The sequence below is a fragment of the Hyaena hyaena genome, unplaced genomic scaffold (assembly GCF_003009895.1).
Source record: "Hyaena hyaena isolate Hyena2069 unplaced genomic scaffold, ASM300989v1 scaffold_406, whole genome shotgun sequence".
In the NCBI taxonomy this organism is placed as follows: Eukaryota; Metazoa; Chordata; class Mammalia; order Carnivora; family Hyaenidae; genus Hyaena; species Hyaena hyaena.
In genome coordinates, this window is record NW_024081038.1 from 1 (window position 1) to 12,251 (window position 12,251).

Here is a 12,251-nt window from a genome sequence, read left to right on the forward strand (position 1 = left end):
CACTCCCCGTAGAGGGTAGAGGGGGATCGCCTCCCACCCTGGAGTCTCCGATCCCGGCCCGATTTTATCTTCCCCGGTTCGCACTCACGTTAGAAGGCTCTCAGTGGATTCTGCCGGAATCAGGGTTTCTTAAGAAAAGAAGCATTGACTCTTCTTCCTGAGCAATTTATATATTCTTCCTTAGATATTTATTCTTATTTTCAGTATACCATGACTCTAATTCTGTTTTTAGAAAACCATTTAAAGTATTAATTTGGGGGTCACATGGCTGGGTCAGTCAGTGGAGCATGATCTTGGGATCATGAGTTCTAGCCCCATGTAAGGCCCAGAGCTCACTTCAAAAAGTAGATAGGTAGGTAGGTAGGTAGGTAGGTAGATAGATAGGATATTAAGTTGATACAGACATATAAAAATCACTAATCTGGTGCTTTGAAGTCCTGTCATGTTTCTATTTTCCCTTATTTTTGCCCTCCAGGATCCAATGCAAGATATAAAAGGATTGACATATAGAAAGTAGGATGGGTAGAAAGATGGATAGTTATGTGAAAGCAAATGTAGAAAAATGTTAATTGAAGAATCTAGGTAGTGGGTATATGGGTGTTTCCATATAGTTCTTTTTATTTTAATGTATGTGTATTTGAAATTTTCCATAAGAGAATATTGGGAGAATGAGTCTATAAAAACATCTTGGCTTTATTCCATTTGTGAAGTGGTTGATTTTTAAATAGTGATCAAATTATGTATATTTATTGGCCCATTCAGACTTCCTGTTCCTTTTATTTTAAATACATTTTGGTAACTTATACTTTTCTAGACAATAGTCCATTTTATTTATCAAATTTGATGATATATATTTGTATATAAACTTGTATACTCTATTGTCTTTTTCTATTACTTTTTTTTTATAACTTTTTAATGTTTTTATTTATTTCTGAGGGAGAGAGATAGCTTGAGCAGGGGAGGGTCAGAGAGAGAGGGAGACACAGGATCTGAAGCAGGCTCCAGGCTCTGAGCTGGCTGTCAGCACAGAGCCCGACACGGGGCTCGAATCCATGAACTGTGAGATCATGACCTGAGCCAAAGTCAGATGCTTAACCAACTGAGCCACCCAGGAGTCCATCATCTTTTCCACTTCTAATATTATTTGTGATTTATTTCATTTTGATCAGACTTACCAATCTGTTTAATTAATCTCTGAGATCCCGCTTTTACTCTACTTCAATATCTGCCTTTATATTTATTATTTCTTTCTACTTTATTACAGTTTATGTGCTTACTCTTTTTCAGGCCTCTTTTTCTATCAGATCCTATGTTTTAATCTTTGTTGCAGGTAAATCCACTTAAAGCTAAAAATTTCTTTTTCTTCTTTAACTGCATTTTATTTGTAGGGGCTTTTTGTTGTTTCAACGTTCTCCCCTCCCCTCCCCCTTGTTAACTCATGAATTATTTAGAAGTAAGTTTTTCCTGGGGCGCCTGGGTGACTTAGTCGGTTAAGCGTCCGACTTTCGCTTGGGTCATGATCTCGCGGTTCTTGGGTTCGAGCCCCGCGTCGGGCTCTCTGCTGACTGCCAGCTCAGAGCCTGGAGCCTGTTTCGGAGTCTGTGATTCCCTCTCTCTCTGACCCTCCCCTGCTCACGCTGTCTCTCTCTCTCTCTCCTAGAAATAAATAAAAAAACATTAAAAAAAAAAAAAAAAGAAGTGAGTTTTTCCAGTTTTTATTCAGTGAAAGTATATAGTGGGGTAATGTTTTTCATTTCTAATTTTATTAGAAATTATATTTTATTTTTATTTTAGTACATTTATTCTAATTTTATCAGAGAGATTGTCCTCTGACAGAATTGTTTTAAAATCTCTTTTTCTGAGAATGAGTTAGATTGGATACATTATTTTTAGCTTATAAAACAGGTAAATGTATAGTCTTAAAAATAACTAATTTTATACAACACTTAATATTCTAGGAATTTTGAGTACATCCTCTGAGGTTGATACTACCATGCCTGTTATAAAGAGAGGAAAACAGACTTAGGAAGTTTATATGGCTGCCCAAGATTACACACTCACACATAGCATTTTCCATGTTCTACTATTATACTATATTATCTCTTTATCTCGTATTATTGCCATAGAACATGAATTAAAAATCTATAAACTGGTTTGGACACATAAAGAGATAAGCTTTCATTTTCCTCTGCATTCACTTATATGAATATCTTGCTCCGCAGGGATGAGGAATAAATGAAATGCTCTTCTGTTTAGATTGAAAGTAAGAATGATATAACTAGGAAATGATGCCTTTTGTTCCAAATACTAGAAGAGCTCGTACCTTCAAGTTTTATGCCATGTGCTTTTCTGTTACAAAGAGCGTGTTGTGCTATTCTTGTTATACTGCTGAACCCAACACAGTGATCTGATAACCCAGAGAGAAGTTTGAAAAATCTTTAGGTTTTTATTCTACACCATTATTACTTTGTCTTTTTAGGGAGGAATTTATTCTCCTACCCCCGTCTAAATTGTAACTGTATATATTCTCACAGGTACTTTGGGGGTAATCCGTACTGACACATTGTAGCTGTTACAGTGTTCTCTGTATCTTTCCTCCACTAAAGAGAAACACCTGGCCCTAGGAGCTTTTGTTCAATTTTAATTATTTATGAAGTTTGCTCCTTAATGTTTTATGAACTGCTTTGTATATATAACTGAAGCAGATGTTGTCATAAATATTTTCTCTAGGATAGTAACTCCAAAGGTAGTTTTGCTGGCTTTTATAGCAAGCATGTGTGCTTGCTTTCTGTCTGCATAAGGAGACTCCTGCCAATTAGTAACATAGCTCTTTTAACAATTCAGAAAAGATGTGTTGTTCTATATTTTTTTGGAAATTCAATTGTCTATTATTGCTACTCTTAGTACCATGAAGATTAACCAAAAAGTAAACTTAATAAAATGAAAGATAAAAACTGCTATTATATCTCAAAAGACACAGGGAAAAGAAGACACAGGACACAGCATTTGACAAAATTAAACACTCTTTTATAATAAAAACACAAATTGGAAATAGAAGGGAACCTCCTTAAAAGATAAAAGGCATTTATGAAAAACCTACAGTTAACATTGTGCTTAACGGTGAAAATCTGAAAGCTTTCCTTCCGGAGATCAGGAACAAGACAAAGATGCCCATTTTCCCTATTGTACTGGAAGTCCTAGTCAGATCAATTAGTCAAGACAAAAAGTAGAAGGCATCCAGATTGAAGGGAAGAACTAAAATTATCTGTATTTGCAGATGACATAATTGTATATAGAAAATACTATAGAGACCATGAAAAAAGTACTAGAACTAATAAATGAATTCAGTGAAATTACAAGACCAAAACACAAAAATCAGCTATGTTTCTATATTACATCAATGAATAAGCCAAAAGAAAATTGGACAATTCCAACTATAATAGTATCTGAAGAATAAAATACCAAGAATAAATTTAAAAGAGGGATTGAAAGACTTGTACATTGAGAAACTATAAAACATTGCTGAAAATAATTAAAGAGCACCTAAATAAATGGAAATAATAAATATTTATGGATTGAAAGAGTTCATATTCCCCAAAGCAATCTATAGATTCAATCAGTCCCTATCAAAATTCCAATGGCCTTTTTTGCAGAAATGGGAAAGCCAGTCCTCAAATTCATATGGAACTTCAAGGAGCCATGAATACCCAAAACATTGAAAAGAAAAAACAAAATTGAAGGACTTACACTTCCCAATTTCAAAAGTTAATGCAAAATTAAAATAGTGTGGGGGCGCCTGGGTGGCTTAGTCGGTTAAGCATCCGCCTTTCGCTTAGGTCATGATCTCGCGGTTCGTGGGTTTGAGCCCCGCGTCGGGCTCTGTGCTGACTGCCAGCTCAGACCCTGGACCTGTTTCAGTCTGTGACTCCCTCTCTCTCTGACCCTTCCCTGCTCACGCTGTCTCTCTCTCTCTCCTAGAAATAAAAAAATAAACAAAAAACATTAAAAAAAATTAAAATAGTGTGGTAGTAGCATAAGGATAGACATATAGACATATAGACCAATGAAATAGAATTGAGAGTCCCCTTGATCTATGGTCACTTGATTTTCAACAAGGTTGCCAAGGCCATTTAGGAACAAAAGACCTATGCTGAGACAACAGGATAACCACATGCAAAAGAATGAAGTTGAACCCCTGCCTCATTCCATACACAAAAATAAACTCAAAATGGATCAGTAACTTAAAACTATAGAAGAAAATGTAGAGGTAAATCTTTATGACCTTGGATTTGGCAGTGTGTTCTTAGTTTTGACGTTAAAGCAGAAGCAACTACAATAAAAATAGATAATTTGACTTTTGTGTATCAAAGAACATTATCAAGAATATGGAAAAGACAGGGGCATCTGGATACCTCAGTTGGTTAAGTGTCCAATTTCGGCACAGGTCATGATCTCACGGTTCCTGGGTTCAAGTCCCATGTCAGGCTCTGGGCTGACAGCTCAGAGCCTGGAACCTGCTTCAGATTCTGTGTCTCCCTCCCTCTCCTTCTGACCTTCCCTTGCTTGTGCTCTCTCTCTCAAAAATAAATAAGCATTTTAAAAAAAACTTAAAAATAATATGGAAAAGACAACCCATAGGATGGGAAAAATTATTTACAATAATTATTTACTATTATTTAAAATTACTTTTAATCATTTGTTTGATAAAGATTTAATATCCAGAATGTGTAAAGAACTCTCACAACTCAGCAAAAAGAGAAATGACCCAATTTAAAAATGGGCAAAGGACCTTAATAGACACTTCTCCAAAGAAGATATGCAAATGGCCAGTGAACACATAAAAAGATATTCAACATCATTCATTAGTCATTAGAGAAAAGGAAATTAAGGCCACAGTGCAATACCGCTTTTACGCACTAGGATGGCTTTAATAAGTTTAAAAAACTAAACATACATAGAAAACAAGTGTTGGCAAGCATTTCGAGAAGTTAAAATCCTCAGACATTGTTGATAGGAATGTAAAATGGTACAGCCGCTGTGGAAAACAGTTTCTCAAAAAGTGATACACAGAGTTACCATATGACTCAGCACTTTCACTTCAAGAGAATTGAAAACAGGTGTTAAAACAAAAAATCATATGTAAGTGTTCATAGCAGCATTATTCATAATAGCCAGTGAGTGGAAACCTAAATGTCCATCAACTGATGATTGGGTAATACAATATGGTATATACATACGATGGAACACTATTTGTCTATAAAAAGGAGTGAACTGCTGATACATCATACAGCATACATCCCACAGAATAAAATATGAAAAAATGCTGTTATGGACTTTATTGTGTCCCCCTAAAATTCATGTGTTGAAGCCCTAATCCCTATTACCTCAGATTGTGACTTTATTTGGAGATAGGACCTTTACATTTTCTTTTATTTTAGTATTTGTTTATTTTTGAGAAAGAGAGAGTGCAAGTGGAGGAGGGGCAGAGACAGACACAGAATCTGAAGCAGGCTCCAAGGTCTGAGCTATCAATGCAGTCCGATGCGAGGCTCACACCCACTAACCGCAAGATCATGACCTGAGCTAAAGTTGGACACTTAACCAACTGAGCCTCCTAGGCGCCCTGGAGATAGGGCCTTTAAAGAGGCTATTAACTTAAAATGAAGTCATATTGGTGGGCTTTAATCCAGTGTGACTGGTGTCCTTTTAAGAGGAGATTAGGATACAAACTGGCACAGAGGGAAGACCATATGAAGATACCAGAAAAAGATGGGTATCTACAAGTCATGACCTGAACCAAAATCAAGAGTCAGACACCTAAATGACTGAGCCACCCAGGTGTCCCTGTATGGGTATGTTTTTTTTTTAAAAGAATCCTTGTCTTTCAGATATCATACTGAAATACTGTGGATGAAATGATAGGTGTGAGACTTGCTTCAGTACAGTTGGGGGTTGAAGAGGTAGTTGGATCTATTGAAACAATATGGGTAGAAGGGGCTGTTTTTGGAAGTTGCATGATGGGTACCTAGGGATACGTTATACTGTTGTCTCTAGTTTTATATATGTTATAATAAAGTTACACATCTAAAAAAGGTTGTAACTAGAAGGATGATCCTCTTAGCTTTTTCACATGGTGATTAGTGAGGCTCTCAGGGCTGTGTCAAGAGTTTCACAGTTTAAAACTGGAATCCAGGAAAAGAAAAACAAAAAGCATTTCCCTTTGAAAAGATGTTTATTCAGCCAGCCTTGCTGACAAAATTCTCCCAAACTCTCCTCACCCCATCTCACCCCGTCAGTCTAGATTAAATATCATCCTCTTTTGTGTTCTCTAAGTACCCTCTACATACTTCCACAGTGTACTTAATTGTGTACTGTCTGGTTCTCCCACTTTCCAGATCATAAATTCCTTGAAGATATAAACCTTGTGTATTCATCTTTATTCATCTATATACTCCCCTCGCCACTGCATTTAACATTGGGCTTTGTAAGCACTCTTAATAAATGGATGCTGAATGAGTGATAGGGAACGGGATTTGTGCTGTAAATAAAATGTAAAATATAGCCCCCTACTTTCTCCATATTCTCAGTAAACCCTTTTCCCAGGACTACTAAGGTATAGCTACAGAGCTTCTTTAAATTTTTTTCATCTTCTGCCCAACCTCTGACAGAAGTGCTAAAATGAAAGGTAAGTAAAGGGTAAGCACTGTCGCAAAATGGAAAACAGGTTTCTGCACAATCAGATGTTGCTGGTTTCCACTCATTCCCAGGGTATATAATGCAGTGAAGTCTTTTCCAATGGCTGTCTTTCTGTACTTTTTGCTATATTCTGTGTATCAGAATTCCTCTTCTGTGTGAATTCCTTTTAGTCTGTCTTCTTGGTACGCTTTAAGATGGTAATTAGAATGTAACCTCCTAGGGGCGCCTGGCTGGCTTTGTCAGTGGAGCATGATTTGAGGGTTGTTGTAAGTTCAAACCCCATCTTGGATGTAGAGATTACTTAAAAGTTTTTAAAAATCTTTAAAAAAAAAAAGTAACCGCCAAGAAAGGTGGCAAGATGTACTATAAAAATAACGTTTGCTCAGCATAACACCCTCAAGGTCCATCCATGTTGCTACACATGGCCAGATTTCATTGTTTCTCATTGCCATGTAGTATTCCATGGTATAGATAAACCACATCTTCTTGATCCATTCATCTGTTGATGGACACTTAGGCTCTTTCCGTGTTTTAGCTATTGTTGAGAGTGCAGAGAAGGACAGATATCATATGTTTGCACGTATAGGAGGATTAGGAGGAACTTGACGGAGGAACAAGGGGGAGAAGAAGGGGGAAAATGGTGGGGGAAAGGGAGAGAGGCAAACCATGAGAGACTCTTGAATGCTGACAAAAACTGAGGACTGATGGATGTGGGGGGGAGGAGGGATGGGCATGGAGGAGGGCACTTGTGGGGATGAGCACTGAGTGTTATGTGGAAACTAATTTGACAATAAACTATTTGTAAAAATAAATAAATAATAAATAAATCTGTAAAATAAAAAGTAAATAAATAAACTCTGGTTAAAAAAAAATAACGTTTGGTGGTGTGTCTGGCTGGTTAGGTTGGAGAGCATGCAACTCTTGATCATGAGTTCAAGCCCCACTTTGGGCATGGAGCCTACTTAAAAAAATTTTTTTTAATTCTGTCTTGTGCTATGTAGAGGGTTATCTAACAGTTTCCTAGTGGGTGACAATCTCCATATAGCAGACTTTTAAAAGTCTACAAAATTTTATAACTGGGAGAGACCTAAGAGACTAACGTGCTTTCCTATTTTCATTCTGCTGCCCCCATTAAAAAGAACAGCTTTTTGTATAATCACTATCTTTTTGCTGTCTTAAAATATTACATATTGTTTAGTCCCAAAATCTGGGCTAGTTTCTAAACTAGTACTTTCCATATTTAGACTATTGAGAAAATAGGACACACAAGTAACAACTGTTATCTAAAATGAAAAAAAAAAGTGTAATTATCATTTTCTTTTGGTCACAGTGTTGGATGATTTCTCGTTTTTGGAAAGCAGCAGAATAAATCTTAAACTTTAAAATAAAATATAATTACTGGATATCTTAACCTTATCAAATACTTAAAGATACTTTATTCTCTCTTTAGGTCGTACGGGACTATAATCTTCAGCTGTTTTTACAAGAGAACGCTGTATTTCACAAACCTCAGCCCTTCCAGTTCCAGCCCTGTGACAGTGATACTGTAAGGAAATTCCAGATTTGATTCCATTTGTTTTTAAGCTATGTTTGTGCTCAAATAACTGTTATTCTGGGACTAGACAGAAAAAGCTGAGTGTGTGTCTCCTTAATTTTATAACAAAACTGTGAGTATGCAGAGAAACAGGCATTTCTTCTTTCTAAAATGTGACTAATACCTCAGTATCTTTATGCTAGCAACTTAAATTAAGGTTAAATTATAAGACATGGTACTGGAAACCTGCAAACTGAACTGAAGGAAGAATTAAAAACACTCAATAAAAATTTTTTTTCAGTTTAAATATGTCATAATTTCCACCCATGAAATTCTTTACATGTACATACTTCCAAAGAAACCAGTGGTTAAATTTTAACTGTAATAGAATCAATAAACAGAGGAGTGAATATGTGCCTGCAAATATTTTGGTTGGCTTTTAAAAAAATTACAGGCCCTTTATAATTCCTTTCAGATTTCTTAGAATGACAGAGCATTAACATAAATGCCTAATTGGCAATTTTTAAACAGCAGAATTAAACATGCATTTTATCCTTGAGTTTATGAAAAACGTTTGCCATTATTTGAATTTTAAAGAAATAGAATCAAAATGCTAATTTGATAACATAAAAGAAAGGTAATCAACTTCTACAAGTTGAAAAAGCACATATTGGTATATCTAGCACATTCTTTCATTGTAGGCAAGCTAAGAGGGAAGTCAAATTTTATTCATAAGGTCTTTTAGTGAACCTAAAATCAGAACCAGGAGAATTTATGATGTAAGAATTTCATGGTATCAGTTTAATAGAAGTCTTTGCTGAAGATATCTTCATTACTTTCTTACATTTTACGGAGCCCTGTTAGTGGCTATGTAAAGCAATGTACGAAATCAGCATTTCCCTCTAGATTGTAACTCTTACCCCTTATATGAGTGCTCTTTTTTATCTGTTTGCCTTTGCTGAATAACTCAGTGACATTGTCCTATAATTTGACTTCCTTAGCTGAGAGGAAAGAGACTGAGCAATAGAAGATACAGAGTATGGACAAGTTCGCCAAGCTTGACTTAAAATTGTGACTAATTCTAGATTATTTTATCTTTGCCCATTTTCCTCTAAACTCAGAAGTAGACTCTTATCTCACTTGTCCAAAGCCCAACTACAATCTTAACTCCTTTGTTTCCAGACACTGTGCTAAATGTTCTTTGCTGCATGTCCCTGTTTGCTTTAAGATTCTAACTATGCCGTTTTCTGTCCTTGTGCAATCTTTACTGGGCAGAGTTTAAAAGCTGCCCAGCTGGTGGATATTGAGCTCTCCCCTGTCAGTGCTTTGAGAATGACCATAGCTGAGGTATATGGGGATGTGGGTCAAGGGTGGGTGAGATGGGATGTGTGGGTTTGCATGTTAATGATGGGTGGGACTTGGTATTGGGATTAAAAGTGTGTGTGTGTGTGTGTGAGAGAGAGAGAGAGTAAGGGGCCACTGAATGTATAAACTGGGGCTGTCCATTTCCCTGTATAAATTAAGGATTTCGTTTCCTATTTATAGTGAAAAGACTGAACTTATCATTTTTCATCTTGTCCAAAGCACCTTAGTTTTCCTCAACAGGTGTGCTGGAAAGAATCAGAATTAATCTTGACTTTATCAAGGAAAAATTGAGGCCTTTTTTAATACGACCCAGTTCAAATTGCAGTGTTTTTCCTGCAAAAGTCCAAAATGTCCAGATGAAAACATAGAGTCACAATATTACTTTCAAAACTAATTAAGACTTGAAGTGATTGTACCCTTTTTTTTTGGATGGGGGCTATCTTTCACTTGCTGTTGAATCGAAATTTCTTGTCATTTTATTTTAATATATGATTATTTTGACTTATGCCTTAGGATGATATACCAAAAGAAACTGAGCAAAATGGTTTTATAAAGACACAATTATAGATGGTTATGAGTAACAATGATCAGTGGCAAGTTTTGTCTGATATAGTAACTTAGTTGCTACCTCATGGTTAACATTGAAAGATTTCCTTGTCTTTATTTCCATATAGAGTTGTTGATTTCTAAAGTGTCCCTTCTTTATATCCTCAAATAACATTTCTCAGAAGATACTAGAAAGTCAAAAATATTTTCTAAAAAGAGTAATAAGTAACTTTCTTTGCTGAAATGAAAGTTTTTAATGCAAGGTTATTCCAAGAAAGATGTGAGATATACCCTGACGCTTCCCTTACCCTTGCCCCAAAATGGGATGTTCTATGAGGGAGAATTGACAAGAACATATATTAAGATCTCAATTTTAAAGAGTCATTCAGCTGTCATTTGGGTCATGCTTGTGTTAGAGATTCATACAGGTGTTGTACAATGAGAAATCATGGGCCTTGGAGTCAAATCCTGGCTGTGCCATTTGCTACTTGTGTTTATTTTATTTATATGTTTATATATATTTTACCTCTCTGATTCAGTTTTGTCAGATGTAAAATGTTAAAAACCTTAGTCGGTTTGAAAATTAAATGAGCTACTTTAAGCATTTGACTCAATGTCTGGCATATAGATCGTACAGAATAAATGTTGACTGTCTTTTTTCCTCTCTATCTTTCCATAAGACAATCATATTTCATTTTTTTAGGTTTTCCCCCTAATTACTATAGGAAATACCAGAATATCAAATATGGAAGACATTATAAAGATTATGAAATCTTACAACACTTTTGTAGTCCTGGCCCCTCTGCTCTTAAGTCTCTCATTTATTGTCCCTTGGGACTTCTGCTCTCCTTTTTTTATTCCACAATGTAGAGCCCATCAACCTCTCTCTTAGCAGTTTATAAACTTAAAAGGCAATCTGTGTAGAATAAACAGAAGCCAGTAGCAAACAGTGTCCATTCTTACTTGTTATCGTAAGAACATAGCTGATACTTTTCAGCATCTCTGCCCTACATACATCTCAGTGTTTGTCCCTTCCGTTACCAAAACTAGTGATGTGTGCCTTTAAGGACATTTCCTCACATCCTATGAAAAGGACCTTCTAGTCTATTTCAGCCTGGGATGGGGTATAATATAGGAAACACACATGTCCATATATAAAGACAAGAAATCTAAGAAAAATTTTCTCCCTAAATTTCCTGGTGAGGATGAGAAGTCCCTTTCCTGAACTGCAAATAATATCTTCACAGATATCACAAACTGACATTTTTATCAATGTCACAGATATTTTTTTAAAAAGCTAACAAATTTCTGATATATGATCTTTTCCTGTTATTTTAGCCACTACTTGTGATATTTAATTCTACTGTCTAAAAATTAAAAGTTACAGTAAGGGGCACCTGGGTGGCTCAGTTGGCTGAGTATCCAACTTCAGCTCAGGTTGTGATCTTGCAGTTTATGAGTTCAAGCCACACATTGGGCTTACTACTGTCAGCCTGTCAGCTCAGAGCCTGCTTCAGATCCTCTGTCCCCCTCCTACCCCCCTCAACTTGTGCTCTCTCAAAAATCAACAAACATTAAATAAATAAATAAATAAATAAAAGAAAGTTATAGTAAGTAAAATAGCCATTTGCTGTAATTTAGGACGTTTGCACATTAAACTGTCACTTAAGTGTGGCATTTTTTGCATCTATTAAAAATATGTGCAATATATGTAAATCAAACCAACATGCTATATACCTTAAACTTATACAGTGATATATGTCAATTATTTCTCAATAAAACCAAGAACATATAAATACCAAAAATTATCCTTATCTATAAAAGACTATATGGGACCAATATACCCTACAGGGAAATTACCTGAAAATTCTCATTGTTAATGAGTGGCTTTGTCTGCTGTGGAAAGCTTACATTACATATATACAGTGCTATAGCATTGACACATCAACATGAAAGCACAGTGATAGAGAATTTGTGAAAAATCCTCCTCGTGGGTAAATAGATACCATCCTCCCTCACGTATACTGACTACAGTATCCAAAAATGAAAGGCTCAGATTACAGACATGAGTGTTGCTCTCCAGAAACAGCCATGCTGGCAGTCAACTCTT

At 35.9% G+C, this 12,251-nt stretch overlaps 1 protein-coding gene across 1 annotated transcript in view; it reads left to right on the plus strand.

Annotated features, from left to right (window-relative positions):
* Nucleotides 1-8,146: 8,146 nt before the first annotated feature.
* Nucleotides 8,147-12,251, plus strand: part of FCHSD2 (FCH and double SH3 domains 2) — a gene marked incomplete at its 5' end in the record, with an annotated part of 71,299 nt that continues 67,194 nt past the window's right edge. The window contains one exon of the mRNA XM_039252036.1: nt 8,147-8,242. Within this exon, the coding sequence (XP_039107967.1) occupies nt 8,147-8,242 (96 nt within the window). The remainder of the gene's footprint in view (nt 8,243-12,251) is intronic.